This window comes from Pinus tabuliformis, chromosome J (assembly GCF_031772625.1).
Source record: "Pinus tabuliformis cultivar Carrire ecotype Pingquan chromosome J, CPIR1, whole genome shotgun sequence".
NCBI classification, from domain to species: domain Eukaryota; kingdom Viridiplantae; phylum Streptophyta; class Pinopsida; order Pinales; family Pinaceae; genus Pinus; species Pinus tabuliformis.
The window spans coordinates 73,103,587-73,129,718 of record NC_142295.1 but is presented as its reverse complement, the minus strand read 5'-3'; the positions used below and the strand labels follow the sequence as shown (position 1 = coordinate 73,129,718).

At 39.6% G+C, this 26,132-nt stretch overlaps 1 protein-coding gene across 4 annotated transcripts in view; it reads right to left on the bottom strand.

The window, feature by feature from the left end:
* Nucleotides 1-26,132, bottom strand: part of LOC149225573 (cycloartenol synthase-like) — a 529,143-nt gene that overhangs the window by 261,478 nt on the left and 241,533 nt on the right. For all 4 annotated transcript variants that reach the window (XM_089377155.1, XM_089377157.1, XM_089377154.1 and 1 more), the window contains exon 14: nt 3,116-3,172. In XM_089377155.1, the coding sequence (XP_089233281.1) occupies nt 3,116-3,172 (57 nt within the window). The remainder of the gene's footprint in view (nt 1-3,115; nt 3,173-26,132) is intronic.

Sequence of the window (26,132 nt, the reverse complement as noted above, 5' to 3'; positions counted from 1 at the left end):
AAAACAAGGGATCAACCCCTTATCCATTACTTTTGGGAATCTTATTCGTCCTTATGGCACTTATGGAATTCATCAGGCTTCTTAGAGGGTCCAACGACATGTATTATTGATCATTCGACCTCTTGAGAGGCTTACTATTTTGTTTATGAGCTAGTTTGGTGGGTTTGTCACCAAAAGTTACTTATTTGCACATTATTTTTTATTTTAGTGGCTAATGTAGGCCCAAGTAGCTAAATCGAACTCATTAGGAGTGTATAAATACAAATGATGAGAGTTCATTTCTCATCATCACTTGGATTGGACTTGTATCGCTCTTGAGAATTTCATTATCCTTCTTGGAGGATGAATTTTGGAGCATGGAATGAATTTTGATGTTTGGATTATTTTCTCTTGTCTTGGTGCTTCTTGATTAGCAAATTCTTGATGGTTGGATATACTCTTAATAGATGTAAGTACAATTTAATGCTATTTTCTCTTTCTATTTTTTCATATACATTGTTGTTGGGATTTCGCTATACTAGGGCTAATTTACTGCATCCATTTATCCGAAGTTGTGGAAATTCAGTTTCTAGATAGTGATGCTTCATGTATGGGCCATGAATTATGAATGGATGCTCCTAGAGATGCTTCTTCAATGAAATTCATCTTGATAAACCATCAATTTTGCAAAACGAAGTATAAAGTTCTTGAAGTTGCTTTTCTTGATGTCCTAATGCTATGCAAAGTTATCTTTGAGGCCTCCTTGACATAGAAAATTCAATGCCCATAGTCATAATTACTCTTGAGTCGTGACTCCAAATATCCCCAAAGGATTAGGCACTAGTCCACCATAAGGTGATCACCTTAAACCTATTTTCTTCCCCAACCTCTTCTTTTCTAGGCCTAGCCCAGTAGGTCTCATAGGGCATCACTTGTCTCACAATCTAGCCATCCAACTACCTCGATTTTGGTCCACAAATGCGCTGGAGTTTTCTCTAGAAGCCCTCCAAATTTCAAGCAAATCTGACGGTGGGATTTCGAGATATTGCAAACCCTAGCTCGAGGATCATTTCTTTCCCTAGGTTTCCCTTGGCTAGTGACCTCATCTGGATCATTACATTACCTTTCATTGAAAAAAATTTCTTTGACCCCCTTCTCCTCCCTAATTAGGTCAAGCACATCATTGGTTTCTCAATCCTATCCCCTTGACCTAACCTGGGGTCCACTTGGTCTCGTGTGGTCCCATAACTTTTGGAAGGTAATTCTTCAAAGACCATTTGGAAACCAAGTCTTCATAAGGGTTTTTAGGACTAGGTCCCTCTTCAAGAAGTCTAATTACCTAAACCTAGCCCCTAAGACCCTCTTGGCCCTTCTTAGAGAGCCTTTCATCTTGCCTCTTGAGCAAGAAAGCCATATATTGAGCCTCTCTTATGAATAGGCCTCTTTAGGAATCACTCTTTTCCCTTTATTTGTGAAAATTTCTAACATGAATTCCACTGTAATAACTGATTTATTTCTGCTACTTATTTTCCACAATAAGTTATTTACAAAACCCTTCAGTAAACATCAAAATAAATTCTACTGCAATTGTCACATAATAACATAGAGAAAAAAACATTGAAATACAAGCACAAGAATCAATCACATCAACGCAGTTGTTTTTGGACAATTGTCCCTGGAAAAACCCAATGCGGGAAAACCGATGCAGCAGATGAGGGTTTATTTATTATTCTTCAACAACAATATCTTTACAAGGAATGATTTGCAGAACATAGAGAAAACCTTTGAGAAAACACCTGAGATAATTTTCCTCCACTCTTTGGAGAAATTTTGACACCCAAGAGATCCTCCAGCCTCCACTGCATCACCTTTGCGTCATCTTTGCGTTGGGACTGTGTCCCTTGCTGTGTTGCCTCTCTAAGCTGACCCTCTGCGTTTTCCCATTGATGCATTGTATCCCCTTCTCCTCAATCTCCGACTGATGCTAATACCCTCCTCTTCCTTCACCCTGCAACTCTCCCTCTGAAATCGAACTCCTACTTCTTGAAAATCGATTTCCCTCGAGTTAGTATTTGCTTGGTGTATCTCCAAATGACTCTCAAGCCTTCATTTATACTTTTCTTGTTCAGATATCAACGGTCGTGATCTAATCTCTAATCAATGGCTAAGATTAAATTAGACTTGATCCTCGTCTCTTAGAAGCTTTTCACCCATATTTTCATTAATACCCATTAATATTTTAATTTTCCTAAGTTTAGACTTAGGAACCCCATTAAAAATATTAATTATTTTAATAAAATACAATCCGGGTGGAATTTCACCAAACGATTTCTCAGTCTTGGAGATCTCATGTGTTCTAGCCCCTCCACAAAATTTCGGAGCTAGAGCACATCTGATGCTACCCAAAAATCAACATTATTGCCCAATTCATCTAGGTCATTCTCTTCATACTGGGTCTCCCCCCATCGGTGAAATTCCGTAAAGAGTAGGGAGCTTTAGCTGAGGTGATAATGGGTTGCTCCATTGTTTCCCTTGACCTAGAAGTTGCCCCTCTAGGATCCCCTTTTAGGACACCTGCTAATTTGAGTGGTAACAGTACCCATGTTGTTGTCTTGCTCTAATACCACCTATCACGATGCTAGAGGCCTAGCCTAGGATATAGTGTGCTGGCATCCTCTAGGTGTGCAGCACCAACGTCTTTCCAATGATGGCATGACCAACTTGGTTTTAACCAAGTTGGACTATGCCACACAACATCACACTTAGTCTTTTCTTTACTTAAGTCTTTCAGCAAAATTTATATTACACTTAACCAAGTTATACTTTCACAACAAAAAGATACACCCTGCAACAATCTATAATATACAATAGCGCACAAGATATACGACAACAATATAAACATATTGATATTGATATTGTGCCCTAGCACCCGAAGAACAATATCAATATACAAAATATCTTACAATATTTGGTTTACCAACCGATCCAACTGAATACACCAACTCAGTTTTCCAACCGTTCTATTCAACCCAACCAAAGATATGTCACAAGAAGAAAGATATTTTGATATATAGAAGAGCGCCTAAATGATCACAATCAACAAAAATACAGTAAATTGAAATTGCGCAAAGCTTACCTCCACCCAGGTATAGGATCTTGTCAATTCATAAGTTGCAAAACTGCCATCTTTATTCTGCATTGGAAACAAAATCAATAAGTATCCAAACATAACCGGCAGTTCTCTGTGACCGTGAAGATAACATTATGAAAACAAATAATGAACATGTTTTTCCACAATCAAATCAATCAGAGGGTCATTATATTCGTAACATCACATGACCAAACCTTACTCTTTCAATTTTAAAATAGATATGCTCAATTTTAAAATTTGAATACATAGATATGCATTTTAAAATTTGCAGTATAACTTCTTGCTGGGTTCATATAGCTGGAAACAGTATTCATTTTTTCTGTTAATCTTGCGTGCTGATTGCTAAACTGTCTGGCATTTCCTTCATCTATGTTACTACAATGTGTCAAATAGGGTTATGGTTGCCATTAGAAATTTTCTATAGCTGTATAAGCCCTCAGATGGTCTGCCATAATATTGTCTGTAATATTTGAAACTTGAAAGTATCCTTATGATGTATTACACTCTACAAGCGTATACTCCAGTGCTCACAAGATCACTAACCGCTATTTAGGGGCTCAGTAAGTGAAGGTACAGGATGCAAATATATAGCCATCCAGCCATTTGGAACATTGAACATCATTTTTTGATATATTCTAAGTGTAATTTTGAAATGAAGAGAACTTGTAATAAAAAAGCTTTATTCCAGCTATAGAGTAAATAAAGCTTTTGACTACAGGTTCTCATCATAAATTTCCAAAACGATATGTTAGTTGAGAGATTGTTTTTAAAAAATAAGAAGAATTTCGGCAGAGATTAGGCACCAAAACCATTTTATAGCTGAAAACAGTGTGAATAGAAAGTTACGTATAACTTGTATGTCATCTTTAAAAATCAAGCATAGGAACTCGAAAGATTTGTTTTCTTAAATTAGTTTGGGCTTTTTTCATTTTTTAACTTTTCATTTCGTCCAATTGCATTGATCTAGAAGTGTGAGCTTTTACCTCTCTTTCTGCAAGGGCACCTATATCTATTGCAGCATTCTTAAACACCATTGTAAGCTCAAGGTCACAAGTAAAAATCCATGTACCAACCATGTGAGGGCCTGTAGGAATCCTAGACATTGTGTCAAGTTGAGCCAATTTGTTTTTGGTAGAACCATGGCCGGTCCCTTTGAGTAGTTCATCTCGAGTTCCTTATGTCCTGGATAGGATTAGAGGGCCCTGGAGCTCTCATATGAGCGCTCATGGTTTTATGGAAGCCTTGCTTAAGTAGGGGTGATCACCAATGTAGGGGCCAGTCCAACCCACATCGAGTGTACCTATGTCTTTCCAAATAGTTATGATTTTATAGAGTTTGTAGGTGGCCTTGTCATTGTTGTTGTATCCCTCAAATGTTTCTCAGACATGATAGTCTCAAATTCCGAGATATTTCATGCTCCCAAGGTAGTTCACGATTCCCATGCAAAGTTATCCCTGAAGTCAAAAAGTCAACAGTCTCAGATTGTAAGGCTCAATGAGAGGATGAAATGCCATGTAGAATTTCTTCAATCAAAGAAGGCATGTTCAAGCTATGACTGACCAAAGCTGGACAACAGGTGTTACAGGTTTCCAGGTAGCATAATAGGGGCACATTCTGTCAGAATTTGACATGTAATATGTCAAAATTGGTCTACACAACAAGATGAAGAAAATCCATGTCTCTATTTCTCCAAATTCCCAAGGGTATTAGAGATCTGGCACAAGGCATGATGATGTGGTGGGCAGTGATGATGTGGCAACGTAGGGCATAATTTGGTCAAACAAAGCAACACCTAGACAAAGGCACGCCGATTTACAGCAAACCAGGTGGCAGAATTGGCAAATTCATCAAGGCGTTGGAGAACTAGAAAAAAGCGGTAAAGTTCAAGCTACTATGCATGGAAAAAAGTCAAGTCAACGGATGAGATAGCTAATGTAAAGGTCAAAAAAATGTTGGAGCACTAAAGGCTACTATTCTTCATATTGTTAACTTCTAGATATTTTGCAACTGGAACGTTGGGCTTCCTTGCATCCTATAAGAGTCAATTTGACCCCTTAGTGGGAAAAGTCATGAATTTAATGTAATATTTTATAAAAAAACAATTACTAAGTCTCCAACATGTGGATGACTAGTAAATATTATTGTTAATTTTTGGTAGCAACGGACATGTGTTCTAGTCTCCATGGTGTCTATGAGGCTAAGGAACACGAGATCTCCAAAACCCAGAAAGGGTTCGCAAGAAAAGCCTTAGAAATACCTCATTTAGATTAATTAGCCAACAATTAAATATTTCCTAAGTCTAACTTAGGAAAATTGGTTAATTAAATCAGATTAATTGAGGGAGATCAATTTTGTTCTAGAGACTTCCAGAAAAGTGAGTTGATGGGCTCAAGATGATCTTAGTCATCGATTGATATGTGATCATGGCCTTTCGTTGCCCAACAGAAGATTATAAGAGCAGGGTCAATGGGCTTGGAGAATAACAACAAGACAATTGACACACAGAGGGAGGTAGTGCGAATTAGCCAGTTGCAAAGAACAAGGCGCAATTCTAGCCAAAGAGAGTTAGTAGTAGGGTTTCAGTAGTGAGAACTTCCAAAGAAATTCTCAGGAGGTTTTCCAACAATCTAGTGTGAGGATGTGAGGTCGAGTTTTCTAGCAAGGAGTCCATATTTAGCTAGTGTGAGTAGCCAGTTTCCCCAGCGCGTGTAGCAAGAGCAGTTTTTCACTTCCAATTGTCAGAAGGAATGTCAGAGGAGGTGTGAGTAGCTTCAGGAGGTAGAGGGAGGCAAATTGACTTGCAGGGAGTGAATCCCGGAGGCTATGTGAATTATCCAATAGCTGCAGTGCGCATTTCTGGGCAGGAGTGCAAGTGCCAGAGAGGAATGCAAGTGGCTTGGAGGAGGCCAAATCGATTTGCTAGAGGGAAAAGTAATTTCCCAGATTATTTTACCAATTGAGAAAAATTGTATGTTGGAGGTTTGCCATTGTACGAAATATAGTTGTAGTTCTTTATTTATCTGAAGAATAATATAAACCCTCATCTGCTGCACTTCTTTTTCCTTTGGGATTTTCCTAGGGATGATTGTCCAAAAATATTGGTGTCAGACTTATTGTGTGTGTGCATTATTTTCTCAATTCCAATATTTTATTTTCCGCAACGTCTTTATTTGTGAAGAATTGCAGTGTGAGTTATTCGATATTTGTCGTTAATAATTAACAGAAGACAAATAAACTGCATAAGTTAGAAGAATAATTTCCATTTGCTTCAATGCATAGAAATTTCACAAACATTTTCTAAAGGGACTCAAACTAGCCATTATCTAGCTCTTAGAAAAAGTTTTATGAAAGAGTAGCCTCAATGGCACGAAAACCAAGGAGGAGGAGGAGAACGCAGCTCTAGCATCAAAAGGACAACGGAAGAAGAAGCAGAAGAAGGACATTTTGAAGGTGAAATGTTTCAGATGTGGCAAGATGGGCAACTTTGCATCCCAATGTCCTTTGAAGCAAAAGGATAAGGATGAGAAACATGATCCTAAGGTTGCTCCAGCAAAAATTGACGAAGATGAGTTTGCCATGAGTGCCCACGCATCTCCAGGGGGGAAATGGGGCGATATTGAACTGTAGTTAGGAGGACTACATGTGGGCGGGATCCTTGAGGAACCCATCTCTTGGATCAATTCCTTGCTACAGGAGCCTGAGATTGAGCAGTAGCGAGATGGACTTAGTCTCAGATGATGCTTTGGGTTGGTTGGAGAGACAGATGCAGTAGCCTGAGACCAGAGATTGATCAGAGAAGAGCAAGGTTCGCAGCAGTGCAGATGGCACAATGCAGAAGTCAACAACAACACAGAAGATTCAGAGGGTCAGAGACTAGTAGTAGTCAAATTCGAACATTCACGTGGTATTATGCTTAACACAGTTAGTTCAAGAATTTTGGATGCTTTTCCGTTGTTGAGCAGCAGCAGTTGGAAAATGATGCATTGCAGAGCTACCAGTGGCAGTGTTAGCAGCAGATACAGAGGGAGCTGTAGTACAGATGCAGCAGTGGCAGTGGCAGTGTCATGGGCAGTAGTACAGTAGCACCAGCAACACAGTGTTGGTGGAAGCAACAATGCGGAAAGGAGATGCTTCAGAGACAGAGCAACATGCAGTTGAACACTGTTGCTAGAGCACTTTCCTCGCTAATAGGGAGTGCTAGTTTTTGGTAGCATTGGATGTGCTCTAGCCATGAAAATTGAGAATGTTCTAGAAATCGGATCAAGTCAAGTTTTAATCTTAGCCGTTGATTAGAGACTTAATCTCAGCTGTTGAAGTCTCAACAAGAAAAGTATAAGAAGGAGGCTTGGGGTTCATTTAGAAACACACACGGAGAGAACGAATTGATCTAGAGCTCAATTTATGGGGCTAGGAAGCTGAGAAATTTGAACTAAGTGATTATTCTACACCAGAGGGGCACGGATAGTTCGGGAATACTAGGCAGAGAGGCGACGAACCACTAGTGGAGGCAGTGCAATGCCTAGAGGGACTGACGTTGGGCTAGTCTGGGCCCACGCAAGCTTGACGCAAATCCAGAAGGGCCAGCGCAGAGGAGAAAGTTGCCTTCACGAAGAAATCCGAAACTGTCGGGGAGCTATCAGAATAGCTAGGAGAGGTTGATGCAGAAGCTCCAGGAGGCAGAAGAGACAGCGGAGGACTGACACGGAGCCTGTAAGGCTGACGCAGGGCCAGTGCAGAGATAGTCGGGGTTAGCCAGTTCTGCTGCCGGATCAGCCGGAAACTGCCGAGTGAAGTGAGGTAATCTCACTTAGTTTTCCGCCATTATATTTTTTCTTTGTCATTGTATTGTCAGGAGGGCAACCAGCATTGTATTCAGAACCACCGCTTAATAATATAAAACCCTCAGAGCTACCACACCGATTTTCCCACATTGGGTTTTTCCGGGGACTATTTTGTCCAAAAATAATGGTGTCCTATGAATCTTGTTCTTTGCTCAGTTTCTCGTTTCATGTAATCAAAGTAAATTGGTGTAGGCTGCAAAAATAATTTACTTCAGTATTATTCAGAAAATAACTTGATAATGTATATTAAAATCAAGTAGGAGAAGTAAATTCAGTTTTTCTGTAGTAGGGATTCCTTGAGTGAAGGAATTTTCACACTGTTGTCGCACAGAGTGTCTAGGCACCACGACAATGCTCAAACCGGGGGCTATCACCCTAATCCCCGATCTCTCCGTTTAAGGCATCTCCCTAGGCTAAGGGGGGTAGACCCTATGGGATAAAAGAAGACCAATTGGTAATCAACTGGCTTGGGAGACACAGCGGGGGAAACAAGTACTTGATTGATTTTAAAACTTGGTTCGATCTTTAAATGTTTAGTACCAGTGCCTTTTCTAGATGAAGTGGAAATCGAATAACTGATTTGCTACTTAGGAAATATAAAAATGAACAAATCTTTCAACAATTGCTTGAAAATATTTACTGAAATGTCTAACATACGATGAACATTAAAACATTCAAGCAATAACGATCAATTTCAATGACTTAGCAGAGCTCCGACAATTAAATTTTCAAAAGATAGAATACTTTGGATGACCACAAAATGCTATCCAGTGCATAAAATGAATCCCCACTTTCAGATAGCTAATCTTCAAATAAAATCTTTAAGCGCTTTTAGCTATACCATGAAAAACTTTTCTTTCAAAATTTTTTAATTTTTAAATATTTTATTTTTTTTATGATTTTTTATTTTTATTAAAGTAAAAATAAACAAAAATCTAAATCTAAATGAAAACAAAAATTTGAAAATTTTTATGAAACTTAAACTAAATGAAATAGACAATAAACGTAAACTAGAAACTAACTTAAAAAATCAAAATCTAATTTAATTATGAAAATCGAATTTTTATTTTTATTCTAATTTTTATAGATTACCACACTTCATATAAAAAATAAATATACGCTAACTAAGAATAACCTAACTATACCAACCTTATACAAAAAAAAGAAGAAGATATCGAATGCGTTTTGGATGCAGGCCTGCATGGAGGGAGAAAGGGATGGCCGCGAAAGGGAGTTAAGGGTTTCAAAGGAAAAACGCAGGTCAGGGATGAGGGATGGAGCAAGGAGCAGTGTGAGAGTTTCGATGGAGGATGGACTTGGGTATGGCTGCGTATAGAGCAGCACGACAAAGCAGCGAGAGGGCTTGGATAACTGCGTGTAGAGGCGGGGTAGCAGCTACAGTTAGCAGCAAAGGGGCAGGTGAAGATTTGAGACGCGTGGAGATCAATGGCAACAGCGTGATATGGTGGGAGCTGAAGAATGGATGCAGGGATGGTGGCACACTATCTTTGAGGAGCAACAATGACTGCGTGAGGATTATGGGAGGATAGAACAGGATGCAGGCAGAGAGGGAGCTGCGTGAGTTTGAAAAACGCAGATACATCAACGGGATAGCACGCAGGAGCTTAGGCAACGTAAAAAAATTTCGATTTTCCCTGCAGGTTGGTGGAATGGCGTGAAGGATGCGGGTTAGGGACAGCGCACAGGTGAGGGGGAGTTTTAATGGGCGAGGAGTGTTGTCCGTGTGAGATGGATAGCTGAACGCTTGCGTGGAGGGATAAGGCAATACAAATCAAGTGGGTTTCCCTTTTTATGGTTGCTTGCAGGTATGGCAGCTGCGTGGAAAGGCAACGGATGAGGAGAGAGGAGCAGGAGGATGGCAGACTGCGGTATGGAGTTGGGATCGCAGAAGAGAGCCACGGGTTAGCGTTGAAGGCTGCAGAAAAAACGTAGCAAGAGGAGTGTGAAATGGTAGCGTAAAGAAGCTGAGGGACGAAGAGGAAGGCAACGATGGGAGAAAGCTGAGGCTGCCAAAGGGTTTTGCTGGCAGCAATGAAGCAATCACGCCCAGGTGCGTGGATATGAACACAATTTGCCTTGAAACTTCTCAGCCACTGAAATGAAAACCCAGAACTCAGAAAATCCCACAAAAATTTCCGGATCTTCAAACCCTTGAACAACAGAAACATGCACCTGCAAAAAATTGGTTCTGAAGCAAATATTCCTGCTAGAGCTGATCCTGAGGCCAGATCTTACCCTTCAGGGCCTAGATCTGGCTTCAAGATTGAATTTCAACTTCAGATCTGCGACCTGCAATGATAAAAACAAAACACCTAGAAAGAGTATATACAAAGATGAAACTAAAAACCCTAAAAACCAGCTAAATAATTACTATCCACAAGATAAAGGCTCTAAGCAACCAGATCTGTCGTTATGCCACACACATATTTTTTTTAAATTTTAAATTTAAGATGAGGTGCTTCAGAAAACCCTTCATGCATTCACCAGAAAAATTCTAATGATAAGCCCGGGATCAAAACCAACTGGGCTCTTCGGAAAATGCCTTTTCGGGAGTTGGCTGGTTCAGCCGAGAACTTCCCTGAACGCCCAGTAATCTCAAAAAAAAGGATTCCCTGCACAACCCAATTCAACTATTAACATAGAGAGAGAAAACGACAATGAAATTCAGATCTAATGGAGATACCTGCCATTATACTCAGAAATTAAACTATCATTCAAACTCCAGTGATCAGACAAGATACCTGTGTCTAAGTCACTCTTCAATAAGCTAACATCAATGGCTGAAAGTAAATCTATCAAGAAAATAAAACATCTTACAACATTTTCCTGAAGAGTAACACCAGCGGAGATTAACCCCAAAGTCTTTCTTTATTTGCACAAAAAAACCATTACAAGAGAGCTTTCTTTAGCACATGACTCTAAGATCGAATGATCTCAAATGACACCTGACACCCTATTTAAAGAAAAATTTCACAACAGCTAGTTCGAGTGATCCATGTTAAAGTGATCTCGACCGTCGATGAGGATCAAAATCTCTTTTAATCTCATCCATTGAAAATTTTAAATGTTGAGGAAATTTCACATTTTAATATAAAAATTTAAAATTTTGCATTTATTTCCTCAAAACTTTGACTTATTATTATTTTATTATTTTATTTAATTTTATTATTTTATTATTTATTTATTATTTTTATATTTTTTATTTTTTTTAATTTAAAAGGACCCTCGAATTTGGCCTTTGGAAAAATCACCTAAGACCTAGGACTTATGAGGGGATAAAACATTTTCTAACCCTCAAGACACTTTACATCATGATTTTTACAATTTTACATCTCAAGGGGGGAAAAACCATTTGACATAGACCCTCATAGACCACCCAGTTCTGCAACACAAATATAATCTAGCAGATCAAGCGATTTGTAATAACCTAACCAAATAGTTAGGATTATTTCCAAATCACTTTTACATAGACTCGACCTAGCACACTAGGACTCCCCTAAGATTCTAATGACAAAGTCCATTCCGGCTTTGGGGTTAGGCTGAAGGAAAACTCTACCGATCATGGATCGATGAGACAAAAAACCTTCCGAAACGTAGATCATCACTAGAAGATTAGGTTTACCTAAGTAATTACATGACACAGATCTGCTAAGATTATTTACAATTTACACATGCAGACTGGGTTTACAAAATAACATGATCAGGCTGATGATGATAGTCGAATGGCACGGACATATCAATCAAGCGCTATCCCTTTTGCGAAAAAAGGGGTGTACTGCTATGGGTAGTTGACACGTAGTGGTCAACACACACTAAGTCTCAAATTTTGCAGAGAGGCTTGGGAACATGTATTCCAAAAAACCCAGAAAGCGTTTTGGGAAATTCCACCCAAAAACAGTTTTATTAAAATAATTAATTATTTTTAATGGGACCCTAAGTCTAAACTTAAGAAAATAAAATAATTAATGGGTATTAATCTAACTGTGTGTGTAACTTTTAGAAGAAGACGAAGATCAAGCAGAAATGATCTTAGCCATTGATTAGCTTCTAATCTGGGTTGTTGAATGTCAACGAGAAGATTATTTAAGGAGGCTTGAAGGTTATTTGGAAGACACACGGAGAGAGATCAAGAAGAACGAATTTCTCAGAGAGGGCAACACAGCAGTGGCTAGAGGAGTGATCGAAGAGATCTCTTGCAGCGAGGGGCAAAGATAGTATTTGGAAGAAGGAAGTTTTACTAGGCCAGAGAGTATGCAGCAGAGAGGGTAGAACAACATCTAAAGAGAGGCAGACGTTGGCCCACGTAGAGCTGATGCAGTGGCAGTGGCCTTAGAGGGAGATCGAATCCTGCTGAGGAGATCAAGTTTCAAAAGCTGGGAGCCAGGGTGTGAGACCGGGAGGCAGAGATTCGGATTTTCCAGCCAGCAAAGGGTCCGGAAAAGGAGCAGCGTGATACCCAGCAAGGGTGACACAGGAATTGTTTGGGGTTTACGCAGTTCTGCACAAAGGGTACGCAGAGGCTCCAGTCCAGCGTGATCAGAGCCAAATTCTCCCAGTGACAGGGTGAGAGCATTTCACCATTTGTTTTGTCCAGTTTCTCTCTGTATTAGATTGCTAGTTGAGCATCCAAGGAAGTGTACTTAGATTTACTATTGCATAATAATAAAACCCTCAGATTTGCTGCACCGGTTTTCCCGCATTGGGTTTTTCTGGGGACATTTGTCCAAAAATAACTGTGTCACTTGTGTTGTATCTTTCTCTATTGTTCAGTTTCTTTCTTCAGCATATTATTTAAATGGTGTAGGCTGCAGTGTATGTATTTCGATGTTTGTTGTAAGAAACTGCAAATAACTTGTTCATGTAAATCTAACAAGTAGAAGAAATATCATCAGTGTTGCAGTAGGGATTCCCGGTTGAGGAATTTTCACAAAAACATGCAAGTCCTTGCCCTATGTGTAAAGAGTTCTCCACGAGTATTTCTTTTCCTTAATATTTCCAAATAACCAAAATATTCTAGCAACAAAATTGGGGCAATCATCAAAAAGTTGATGAAAATACAGTGAGAATTTTGAAGTGACAAATTTGCAACCACTATAACTCTTTCAATATATGTCAAATTTTTTATTATGGCCACAATTTTGAAATACTGTGGCCATTCTATATCTACTAGCATTGATTTGGCAACAAATTGGGCACTTTATCAAAAGATATCTACTCATGAGTTAGGACACCCCTCTAATAAAGCCATCAATAATCAAACTCCTCAAAAATTGCATCTCATACATAAGTGTGGAAGTAATAGTCAATTCATTGTCATAACAACTCCTCAAACATAAGGCGACCTCAACATCTATGCCAATAAGATGTGGGACACTGCTCAAATCATGCTAACCAATGCAACATAAGGTGGATCTACAAAGATATAAGTGTAGAGTGAACAATGGTTGCTAAAATAACTTCTCAAAAAAGGATGCCCTCAAATAATGTGCACAAAACCTCAATCTACTCATTATGACCAAATCAAACTCCTCCTCAAGTGTGCCAAGGCATAGATCCATGTGCAAACAAAAGTTATCCTCAATCCAAGCACCAAAATAGTGGAATGACCTAAGATGATGCGAATCAATAGCAAGACGTCCTTCAAATATAAACATAAAATAATCAATACCATGTGATACAACCAACCATAATCATGAACTCATCTCCAAACTCATGAGAAAAGTAATGAAGCAACTTGGTGAAGTATGAAAAGTGGTTACACATCCCCAACAAATGCATTTAATTATTTTCAATCAACCATCAAGAATCTCAAGGGAAGTTCTATAGAATGGAGCACTCCTCAAAAATAGATCTCAAACCATGCAATGTAAAACACACTCTCAAAGGCATGCATCTACGGATATGTGCCCTAGAGTCAGGGTACACTATTCCAAAGAGTATTACACCAAATAATGAAAATTAATATATCGAAGAACCTAGGGAAACCATGTAAGAATACCAAGCCAACAATGCACAACATCGAGGAGCAGCAAATAATCAATAAATATTTGGGGAAACCCTCAATTGATGGGTATTCTTTCCATGAATGTGCTAGGGGTTAATTAAGAGACCAGTATTCTAATAAAATCCCCACGAAGGAACCCAACACTCTACGAAACTCCACGTGCAAGATGTAAACCCATAAAATGTGAGATGATGATGCCAATAAAAGATTATAATCCATTAATAATATTCATCCAAACCTCAAAAATATAGCTACTAAGCCATCAACCTCCGAAGGAAACCTATTTGGGCAGGCTTTTCAACCTAGAATAATTCCCATGCTCTATGAGGGTTAACGACTAGTATTCCCTAGGAAAAATACTCAAATCAATACTTAGCTGACTCCCGCTAACCAAGTTAACTTGGTTAATCAATAGTAAATACTCATCATACTCTAGTGCATTAGCTACAACATATGTCAAGTATCCCAATTTAATACTTTCCATATCCATCAAAACCATTTTATTCATTTTCCCCGCCATTTAACATGTCGGCAAAATTTCCACAAACAAATGGGTTGGTTGGATGGAAGAGAACTGGTGTCGTACCATCATTAGAACAGACCGAGCATTTTCATTGTAAGCTAACCATGTCTAGTGGAACAAATGAATTTCCAATGACTTCAATTGAGGAAATTATGAAGCTAATGGAAAATATGGTAGCCACTAAAACATCTAAAGAAAGATGATAGAAGTACCATGTGCATAAAGGACATGAAAGACATTATTGTTTCCAGGGAGAAACCAGATGTTTATAGCAATGACATGTTAAATAAGGTTACAATTTCCTTGGGTGGTGCTACCCTTCATTACAATATGGGTACATATAGCCATATTTTTTTTTACAGCAATATTGTAAGACCAAAGATATGTAAGCCTAAATCATTATAGGCCATGTTATGATTATGTATTAAGGTATCCTAGTCCTATTGTGGTTGCCCATGCTCGATCCCTCTAGTGCCCATTCTCAACTCCTTATGTGTTGAATACGATTGGAGGACTGGTGGTGGATCTCTTGGGATACATGGTTTAGGGGACCCATGGTTTTGTAAGGTTGATTGCACTATGCAGGGCTAGTCCAACACATGTCTTAAGCACACCTATGTCTTTTCCACATGATCATGTGCCATAGAGTCTGTATGCATTTCTTTGGCCTTGGTGTAATATTCATTTCATGGTATTCTACATGGTAGTCTCACAATTCAACACATTTCACATTCCCAAGGCACTTCATGAATCCCAATGCATTATGTCCCACATCAAAAAATCAACAAAGGCTCAAAATGTTTAGAATAATGGCTACTCCACATGCCATCTTGAGTTTTGGTGAAAAAAAGGATGTTTGAAGTGAAATTCAGCTATAAAGGGGTTGTCGGCATATGACACGTGAGCAAAAGGGGTGCCAAAGTGCCACGTTTGAGGTCAAATTGTGAAAATTCCTTAAACTGGAATCCCTACCGCAACAACTAATGATATTTCTACTACTTGTTAGATTTACATGAACAAGTTATTTGCAGTTTCCTACAGAAAACATCAAAATGCATACACTGCAGCCTACACCATTTAAAATAATAGGCTGAAACATGAAACTAAACAAGAAAAAGATACAACACAAATGACACAGTTGTTTTTGGACAAACGTCCCTAGAAAAACCCAATGCGGGAAAACCGGTACAGCAGATCTGAGGGTTTTTACTATTAAGCAGAAGTTATTTCTGAATACAATTTTTGGGTGCCTTGCTAACAATCCTGTACAGAGAATATCACTCGACAAAAGAATTAGTGAGATTACCTCACTCTACACTACAAGTCCTAGCTGATCCGGCAGTTGAACCAACAAGTTCCTGGTTACTTCTGCGCTGCCCTTGCGTGGGTCTACGTCAGCCTCTATGGCACTGCGTGACCTCTGCTGGGAATCGATTTGCTCACAGGAGATGACTCCAGCCCTCCCGACTCAAAACGTCAGCCTCCTCAGCAAATTTCGGACCTTTACGTGGAAGGCCTCTGCGCTACTCTGCGTGGGTCCTGTGTGAACCCTTCCTGGCTCTACATCACCCTCTCTACCAACTGTGTTGCCTCCTCTATGTGTCTCTCTGCCACTCTGCTGAGTATTCTTGGCTCCGAAGAAGATCCTCCAGCCAAAACTCTCTCTGCCCTCTCTACGTGATCACTACGAATCACTACGCTGCCTCTAACTTTAGTGATTTGATCTCACTGATCAACTCTCTGCATGTTTTCCAAATGATCCTCAAGCCTCCTTAAATAATCTTCTCATTCACATTCAACGGCCCAGATTAGAAGCTAATCAATGGCTAAGATCATTTCTGCTTGATCCTCATCTTCTTCTAGAAGTTACACCCACAGTAAGATTAATACCCATTAATTATTTTAATTTCATATGTTTAGACTTAGGGTCCCATTAAAAATAATTAATTATTTTAATAAAACTGTCTCCGGGTGGAATTTCCCAAACCTCTTTCTGTGTTCTTTGGAATACACGTGCCCAAGCATCCCTGCAAAATTTGAGACTTAGATCAGATCTGATGCTACCAGAAATCAACACTCCCCCTTAGCGAGGAATGTGCGCTATCAATGCCTCCCACTAAAGCATCACCTTGACTTCATAACATCGTCCTCTGCGCTACTGATGTCTAACATGTTGTCCACAACTACTGTGCTACTGCTGCTGCAACTGTACTGCTACTGCCACTGCCACTGTCAACACTACATTTGTACTACAACTCTCTCTGAATTTTTTCATCTGTGCTGCTGCTGGCACTGCCACTACCAACTGCATCTGCACTGCAACCTTCTCCAATTGTCGCTGCTACTGCATCAGCAATAGAAAAGCATCACAAATGACTAAACAAGTGTTTAGTATGATGCATCTCGATGTTGAAGATCTGACTGCTGCTAATCCCACGCTATCCCTCTGAAGCTACTGCGTTGTTGCTGCTATTGCACTGTGCCTCCTTGCAGTGTTGCAACTCTGCACTACGCTGATCAGACTTGGCATTCTAGTCACTGCATCTGTCACTCCAACACTCCTCTGCACCAACTGATACTGGTCCATCCTGCTACTTCTATTTTGGGCTCTCATAGCAAGGAATTGATCCGAGAGGTGGGCTCCTCAAGGATCCTGCCAATCTGTAGCCCTTTTGAACTACAGCTCCCAATCAGGCCAACTCCCTCCTAGAGGTATCTCGGCTGTCATGGCGAACTCCTCCTCAATCTTCGCGGGTGCAGCATTCAGATCACGCTTCTCATCTTTGTCCTTCTTCATGAGAGGACATTGTGTTGCGTAGTGACTCATTTCACCACACCTGAAGCATTTGATCTTCCAGACGTCCTTCTTCTGCCTCCGCTACTCCTGCTGCCCCTTGGATGCAAGGGTTGCATTCAATTCCTCCTCCTTGGGCTTCGACCCACTACTGTTGCTTTCGTCAAGCTTACACTTGACTATATCTCTCCTCAACTCCTCTTGCTTAAGAGTTACCCACATCTCATCCCAAGTTGGCAAAGTCGCCCTGCCCAGGATACTCTGGACCAATGTTGCGGGGGAACGCCCCCCCCCCCCCCCCCGATCCCGCTCCTAATCCGTGCTCCGGGCCGGAGCAACTCGAGAGTGGGTCGGGAGCGCGCTCCCTAAAAAAAATTTCGCTCTGTGCCTTTTCGGGAGCGTTTTTGCCTTTTTTGCAATTTTTTTTTGTAGTAATGTTCGAAATGCATTTTTTTGAAAGAAACAAATAATTTTTGAGGGGGCAGCTTCATGATCAAGTCTATGGCCCTAGTATTGATACGCTATTCATGGCAATGTTAAATTCTTAAAGTAAAAGTGACATTCTCCTTAATCTTCATTTTCATCCTTTTACTTAAATTTTTAATATTACCATGAAATGACTCAAGATGTTTGAAAGTGGTTCCGGCTTCATTGGATTTCATATGGAGAAAGTAGAATTTTAGATTTCATTCAAAATCCAGCAGACTTATCAGCTTTTTAGGATTTCAAGATTGGGGGATTGCAAGGTTTCCATTGAATTTTGTCATGTATTAGGGTATGGAACTCGTATTTAATCAAGAGCACCAATCCTTCTATGTACCTTGATGTTAGTGACATTGGTTGTCGAACTCCTCTATCATGACCCTCCTAAAAATGTACGCATCACTCAAACAAAATCTTGACTTGACATGTTATGCTTTTTCTATCTTATGTTAATGCTTAGAGGGTGATATTAATGACAAAGATCCCTATACAGATACAGAGGTAATGACAAAGATACCTCTGGATATTAATGCTTAGAGGGTGATATTAACGACAAAGATCTTGATTTTCCAACAAGACTAAAAAATTAGACATTTCTCGTGGTGGCAAGAGGCCCAAGCATAAGAAATAGATAATAGATTTACTTCTCTTTTCTAGTTTTTAGTAGTTTTTATAACTATTTACTCTTTCATATTTATTATGATATTTTTTTAAACAATATATGACAATTTAAGTTGAAGTTGGCAATTATAACTCATTAGTAATGAATTATGAATATGATGCTTCATGAAAGTTGAAAGTTGTTTCATTTCATTTCATTTTATAACATTTCATTTCATGTTAGATATTATTTGTTGTAATGGTTACACTTAGCTTACAAGTACAACTTTGGTGATCAATGATGATAAATGTTATATATTGAATTTTGAAAGCTTGAAACTTTAAGATTGATGAATCATGAGACTCAATATGTTGTATGTTGCTATGCTACTAACTTGTGGAAGTGGTTGATGAAGATTATAACTTCTAGATGATTGTTGTTATATGGTTCAATCTATGTTTTTTTATGTTTTTTATATCTAATTCATTATTCTACATGTTTTTGTTGACATATATGTAGCAAAATATAAAAAATATAATATATATATATATATATATATTATATAAAAAATGCTCTGGGATTCGCTCCCAAACCGGGAGCTTTTGAAAATGTCACTCCCGCTCCCAAGTAACACTGCGAGTCTGGACAAAGACTTGCCAATCTTCAGAAACAAAATTTAGGGACAGTCTTACCATCTCGGACCCTTGAGGTGTAGACCCCACAACTGCTAACTCATCACGGGTCTCTTGAAGCTTCGTGAGGAACAGATCTATGTGCTCCCCCTTCTGCATCTGCACAGATCTCAATTTATGCTCTAAGTACATCTTCCATTGCTCGGAAGATCCTTGATACAGCGTTGCCAAGGCATCCCACATCTCCTTAGCAGTTCCTCTGCTAGCGACGTGACAAACCATGTGATCCTTTACTCCATCAAGGATCATCCTCTTGGCCTTCACCATTTCTACCTAGTACTTTTTCAACAAATCTGGATCTGTAGGCACAACCACCATGTTGTTGACATAGGTCTTGAGAGAATGCTCATCTAGAAGGAATGACATCCTTGCCTTCCAGATGACATAGTTGGATGCCCCATCCAACCTGTCCTGATCTCTCAGCCCACTGGTTGCCATCTCTGCCATGAAAATGTCGAACTGCTTCTCTATGTTCCTTACTGCTGTTGCAATAAGAAAGTGGACTTCTTGGCGGGAAGTTTATAGAGGAAAAAATTCCCTCACTATGCTTCTTCTCTCTCCTCTAATGTCTTTTAGCCCAACAATCTGCCTGCTGAAAAACTGCATCCCACCAACTCTTCCTCATTCTAAGGATCAGCACTGCTCCCTCTACCACAACAAGATTTCGATCTGGAAGCCCTTCCTCTCTGTCAACTCACTCAAAGAGAGACTTTCCTCGAAAATTCAACCCTCCTGGCTTGGACTACACAATCCCTATAGGGATTTGAACTGCTACCTCCTGTAGCTATTCGACCTCCACCTTTGCTCAGCGTCGGGTTCTTTGGCACTGCTCTTCTTGTCTCACCTGCATTGCTCTGGTACCATGTGAAAATTCCTTAAACCGGAATCCCTAATGCAGCAACTGATGATATTTCTCCTACTTGTTAGATTTACATAAACAAGTTATTTGCAGTTTCCTACGACAAACATCAAAATACATACACTGTAGCCTACACCATTTAAATTTTAAAATAATATGTCGAAACAAGAAACTGAACAAGAGAAAGATACAACACAAATGACACATTTGTTTTTGGACAAACGTCCCCAGAAAAAACCAATGTGGGAAAATTGGTGCAGCAGATCTGAGGGTTTTTATTATTAAGCAGAAGTTATTTTTTGAATACAATCTCTAGGTCCATTGCTAACAATCCATTACATAGAATATCACTCGGCAAAAGAAATTAGTGAGATTACCTCACTCTACACTGTAAGTCCCGGCTGATTTGGCAGTTGAACCAACGAGCCTACTTCTGTGCTGCCCTTGTGTGGGCCTACGTCAGCCTCTAAGGCATTGCATCACCTCTACTGGGAATCGATTTTCTCACAGGGGCTGACTCTAGTCCTCCCGGATCAAAACTGGACAAAACAAATGGTGAAATGCTCTCACCCTGTCACTGGGAGAATCTGATTCTGATCACGCTGGACTAGAGCCTCTGTGTATGCTCTGCATAGCCTCTGCGTAGAAATGTGTAAGCTCCATGCAGTTCCTGTGTCACCCCTGCTGGGTATCATGCTACTCCTTTTCCAGACCCTCTGCTGGCTGGAAAATCCGAATCTCTGCCTCTCGGTCTCACACCCCGGCTTCCGACTTCTGAAACTCGATTTCCTCAACAAGAATTCGATCTCCCTCTAAGGCCTACGTTGCCACTGCATCAGCTCTGCGTGGGCCAACGTCTGCCTCTCTCTGGACATCGTTCTGCCCTCTCTGTTGCGTACTCTCTGGCCCAGTAAAACTTCCTTCTTCCTGATACTATCTTTGCCCCACTGCAAGAGATCTCTTCGATCACTCTTCTAGCAACTACTGTGTTCCCCTCTCTGAGAAATTCGATCTTCTTGATCTCTCTCAGTGTGTCTTCCAAATGACCCTCAAGCCTCCTTAAATAATCTTCTCATTGATATTCAATGGCCCAAATTAGAAGCTAATCAATGGCTAAGATCATTTCTGCTTGATCCTCATCTTCTTCTAGAACTTATACCCACAGTTAGATTAATACCCTTTAATTATTTTAATTTCCTAAGTTTAGACTTAGGGTCCCATTAAAAATAATCAATAATTTTAATAAAACTATCTCTAGGTGGAATTTCCCAAAACACTTTCTGGGTTCTTTGGAATGCATGTGCCCAAGCCTCCCTGCAAAATTTGAGACTTAGAGCACATCTGATGCTACCATAAATCAACACAAATCATGGTCAAAACTTGAGTGTAGGCTACCTTAAGGCGGACATTGGCTTCCGAAGAAAAATGTTGACCCATCAAAGCAAACAAAACATTGGCTGGTAAAGGGTTAAACCAAGCCACACATTGGATCATATTAGGCGGTTCAGTTCTAATTCCAAAATTAAAGCGTAGCGCTGACCTTTCCAAGTTGGTCGTTTAATTCCTAAGGTGGAACAAGCCTTTCTATCCCAGTTGCAGGCCGCTAAAGGTAGTCGCAATACTTTCTAGTGTGGACGTACCACATGCAGAGCCACTCCATGTCATTCCAGCAAAGTCGTGAAACCCTCTTTACCATGCCAACATAATTCAAGGTGGACGTGGGGTCTTTAAAGTATGTGGCATATTCGAGCAATATTATAAGTCAATATGACATTATTCGAAGAGGAAGTTTAGATTTATAAAGTGGGTGAATTTTAGGCATTGTCTACCTATTATATGTTTTGGAGTTTTTGGTTGAAATCCGATGAAATTTAATTTTGTCAAATCTTGATTTTTGTTGTCTAAAATGGGTTTTTTGACTACATATATGGCTTCAACACCCTGAAAAACCTCTAGGCCACTCAGATTGTGGATATTTCACACAGTGTGGAAAAAGTCCCGAAAAAATCGTGATTTATTCCTAAAATCCCGATTTTTTGGGAAAAACGATTAAATCGTGCGACTTTTTGGCGACTTTTTCATAAATGAAAAAATTGCGATTTTATCGGGTTAATCGGGAGTCAATCCAAAAAGTCGGCCTCCCTTCTGAACGCGTGGATAAAATGCCGCAAAGGTTCATTTCGCTTCATTTTCGCTGTGTATTTTGGCTTTTTGGCATTCAGCGCTGTGGAGAATCGAGATACAAGGGTTTCCGACATTCCGTTTGCCATTGCGTTAAGAGGAGCCCGCAAGGTATGTTTCAGTCTTCAGATTTCTAATTAACCCGAGATACCTGTAGGCTGTTAAATGTTTCTTAAATCTTTCAAGTTTCAGCGGATTGTATCATTGTAAATTTGTAATATCATATATGTAATATGTAATATGTATAATATATAATATATATGGCTATGCAGGCAGCGGAACATAGCCATTATCCAGATTCCATATATGTATAATATATAATATATATGGCTATGCGGGCAGCGGAACATAGCCATTATCCATATATGGATTCTACATATATGTGGCTGACCACTGTAATGTTCCATGCTTAAGTGTTCGGTGGGTCTAAAAATTACAGTTGTGGCATATCAAGCCTTCCAAATCTCTTATCTGAAGAAAACCTAATAAGTTTTGCAGACCTTGTTTGGAATCATACAAAACTGAAGGTATATGTTATTATCCATATATGTATAATATGTAAAGTTTAAACAGTAATATGTATTATAAGTTTATAATCTATGCAATTGTGGTTTGTCGCCTTCAAACTCAGACAGAAACTTATATGAGTCTAAACCAGTCGTGGTAACAATAATTCGGAATTCCACACTAAATGATAGAACTGAACTCAATCGACTACAAGTAATTGACACCTATGTTATAATTATGTATAATATATATAATATATATGGCCTTGCTGCTCCAAAACTCTGTCCAAAAGGGATAGTCAAAAGGGCAGTCTCAAGAGTCAAAACCAACACTCACTGCCAGTGAATCTACACAGTACACAGTCACACTGCACAGAGCCTAAAAATCTGTGGGCTGTAGCATATAATTTATTAATTTCATAATCATAAATGATAAAAGTTTTATCATAAAACAGTGACATGTCACATAATCATAAATGATAAAACAGTGACCTTATAATCACTGTATATTGACTTGATAACGGCAGTGTTCATGTGATGATAGCTGCAGTGTTCATGTGACTTCAAAATAGCTACTATGTACTGTAAATTTGTAATTTAAATTTTAAATTTACTAATTTGTTTCTAAATTCTGAGTGCAATACAAATTATATTTTGCTGATTTGAAGGCTGAAGCAATTTAATTTGTTTCAATTTTTTTTGTGCCCATGTTTAAATTCAAGTTCAAAGTTTAAAACAAAATGCCAAGGATTTTGGACGCTATGTGGGAGTTTGGTGAACCTGATACTACACCCAAAACTGGGGGGGTCAATAGAATGTATTTGACTTGCAAGTTGTGTGGCAAGCATATGTCAGGAGGTATCAACAGATTAAAATTCCATTTGGGGCAAATTCCAAAGCAAAATGTTGAACTTTGCACAAATACAACTCCAGAAATCATTCGATGGGCCATTCAATCATTGATGGATAAAGAGGACGGAAAGGACACCAGGGCAGCACTAAAAAACCAACTTGTAGGGGCCTCAAGAGTGGGGGGAATTGAGAGTGGCAGTGCTTCTTCAGCAGCATCACCTTCCTCACCCATAGGTCCCAGCCCCTCATCTATCTCATCTTTTTTTGTTCCTAGAACCACAACTGGTTCACAACCTGGGATCAAATCAACAATGAAAAAAAAGGAAAAGGCAGAAGCTGACAGGTTGGTCAGTAAGTGTCTTCTATGGAGTGATGTTCCTTTCAACATTGCCAAGACAAACCCATTCTACCAGCCTCTATTTGATGTTGTTGTTGTCGTTGGCATGGGGTACAAAGCCCCCACCTGTGCAGAATTGAGAGGGCCTCTTCTTCAAGATGAAAAGACTGATTGTACTGCTAGATTGGCGGAGTTTAGGGCATCATGGGAACACACTGGATGCACAGTCATGTCAGATGGTTGCACTGACCAGAAGGGTAGGACCCTTCTTAACTTCTTCGTCCCAAGTGGACAATGTTTATGAAATTTGTTGATGCATCTGCACACATTAAAGATGCACGTACATTATGTGAGTTGTTGGACATCTTCATTCAGGGAGTAGGCCCAAGCAATGTTGTCCAATTCATAACGGACAACGCTGCAAATTATGTTGCAGCTGGCAAGATGCTTATGGAGAGGTATCCTAACTTGTTTTGGACACCTTGTGTTGCTCATTGCATTGACTTGATGTTGGAGGATATAGGTAAGATTCCTACTGTGAGGGATATTGTTGAATCATCCAAGAGCATAACAAAATTTATTTATAATCATGCATCTATGCTTAGCTTGATGAGAAGATTCACCAACAACAAAGAGTTGGTGCGTCCTGCCATTACACGATTTGCCACTACTTTCATATCTCTTCAGTCTCTGTTGAATTCTATGTGGGATGTGAAGAGCATGTTTCTCTCAGCGGATTGGCGTTCTTTATCTATTAGCCACAAACCAGAGGGAGAGGGCATATGCAGACTAGTTTCATATGATCATAGCTTTTGGGCAGGAGTAGAGGAGGTGTGTGCCATTTCAAAACCTTTGGTAAAGGTTCTTCGGTTGGTTGATGGAGACAAGCCCACAATGAGCTACTTGTATGAGGCCATGGATAGGGCCAAAGAAGCCATTTGTGCTTATTATGCAGATAAGGGAGACGAGGGGTTTGAGAAACAACAGGTCATATGGAGAGTGATTGGTCAGCGATGGAACAATACCCTCCATCGTCCCATTCATGCTGCAGGTATCTACCTCAACTCTGAATTTTCATACGCTTATGGTTTCAGATTTGATGCCGAGGTGATGGATGGATTTTTTACTTGTGTCAAGAGGATGGTGTCATTTGAGCAAGAACGTGAAGAGATTTCTAAAGAAATGGAGGTCTATAGGATGGGAGGTGGCACATTTGGTTTTAACATGGCTATTAAGAATAGGACGACCAAAATGCCAGGTAAGCTTTAGTTTGTTTCAAACTTTCAAGTTTAGAATTTCAATGTTTTTTTTTATGTCTCTCATTTTTCTTTTAACTTGTAGATGCTTGGTGGACAAGCTATGGTGCCAGAGTACCCTATCTCCAAAAGTTTGCCATTCGAGTGCTCAGCCAAACATGCAGTTCCTCTGGGTGTGAGCGCAACTGGAGTGTATTTGACAAAATACACAGCAAAAAGCACAACAGGTAAAAAGATTTCAAATTAAATTTTTTGAATTCATTTGATTAATTTTAATATTTAAATTTTCTAAGTACTAATTTACAATCTATGACCCTAATACAGATTGGAGTCCCAACGCCTCAATGACATGGTCTACATCTACTACAATCTTCGATTGTGGGGGAGACAGCTTCAAAAACCTACTGATGTGGAAGCCATCTCATTGGACAATATTGATACCACCTCTTCATGGAGAGTCGAGACTGAGAGGCCGATCATGGACTCGATCCCGGATTGGTTAGGTGTGGATCTAGAGGATGTAGCAGTTGCAGGGGAGGGAGAGCCAGAGATAGAGGAGGAGGAGCAACATCAGGGTCAGGAGGCACTAGCAGAGCTGGATGATGATGATGAGGAGAAGATGACACCATCTAGGATTGGCAGCAGCAGCAGCATAAGACAGAGGCCACCTCTTCCATTAGCTTCTAAAGGACGATTGAGTCCATTTGTATCCCCAGGGGCAAGGCCTTCTTCCTCTAGAGGAAAAGGCAAAGCCATTCCTTATTCCCGTAAAAGGGGAAGAGGATCTCAGTGACTGATTACTTGATGACTTTTAGATGACTCATGATATACATTTATTATATTTTTTGTTGATATTTTGACTCTTGAGAGTTGAGATTCAGACAGGACTCAAGATTCAGTAGTTGATTCACTATTTTGATATGTGATGTAGCACTAGACTTCATATACATATTATATATTAGCCTTCTTTACATGTTTATGTGGAAATGCATTTATTTGATGTTGTGGATACTCTAGATGTTAAAAAAATGAATAATTTTGTGTTTTTTTAA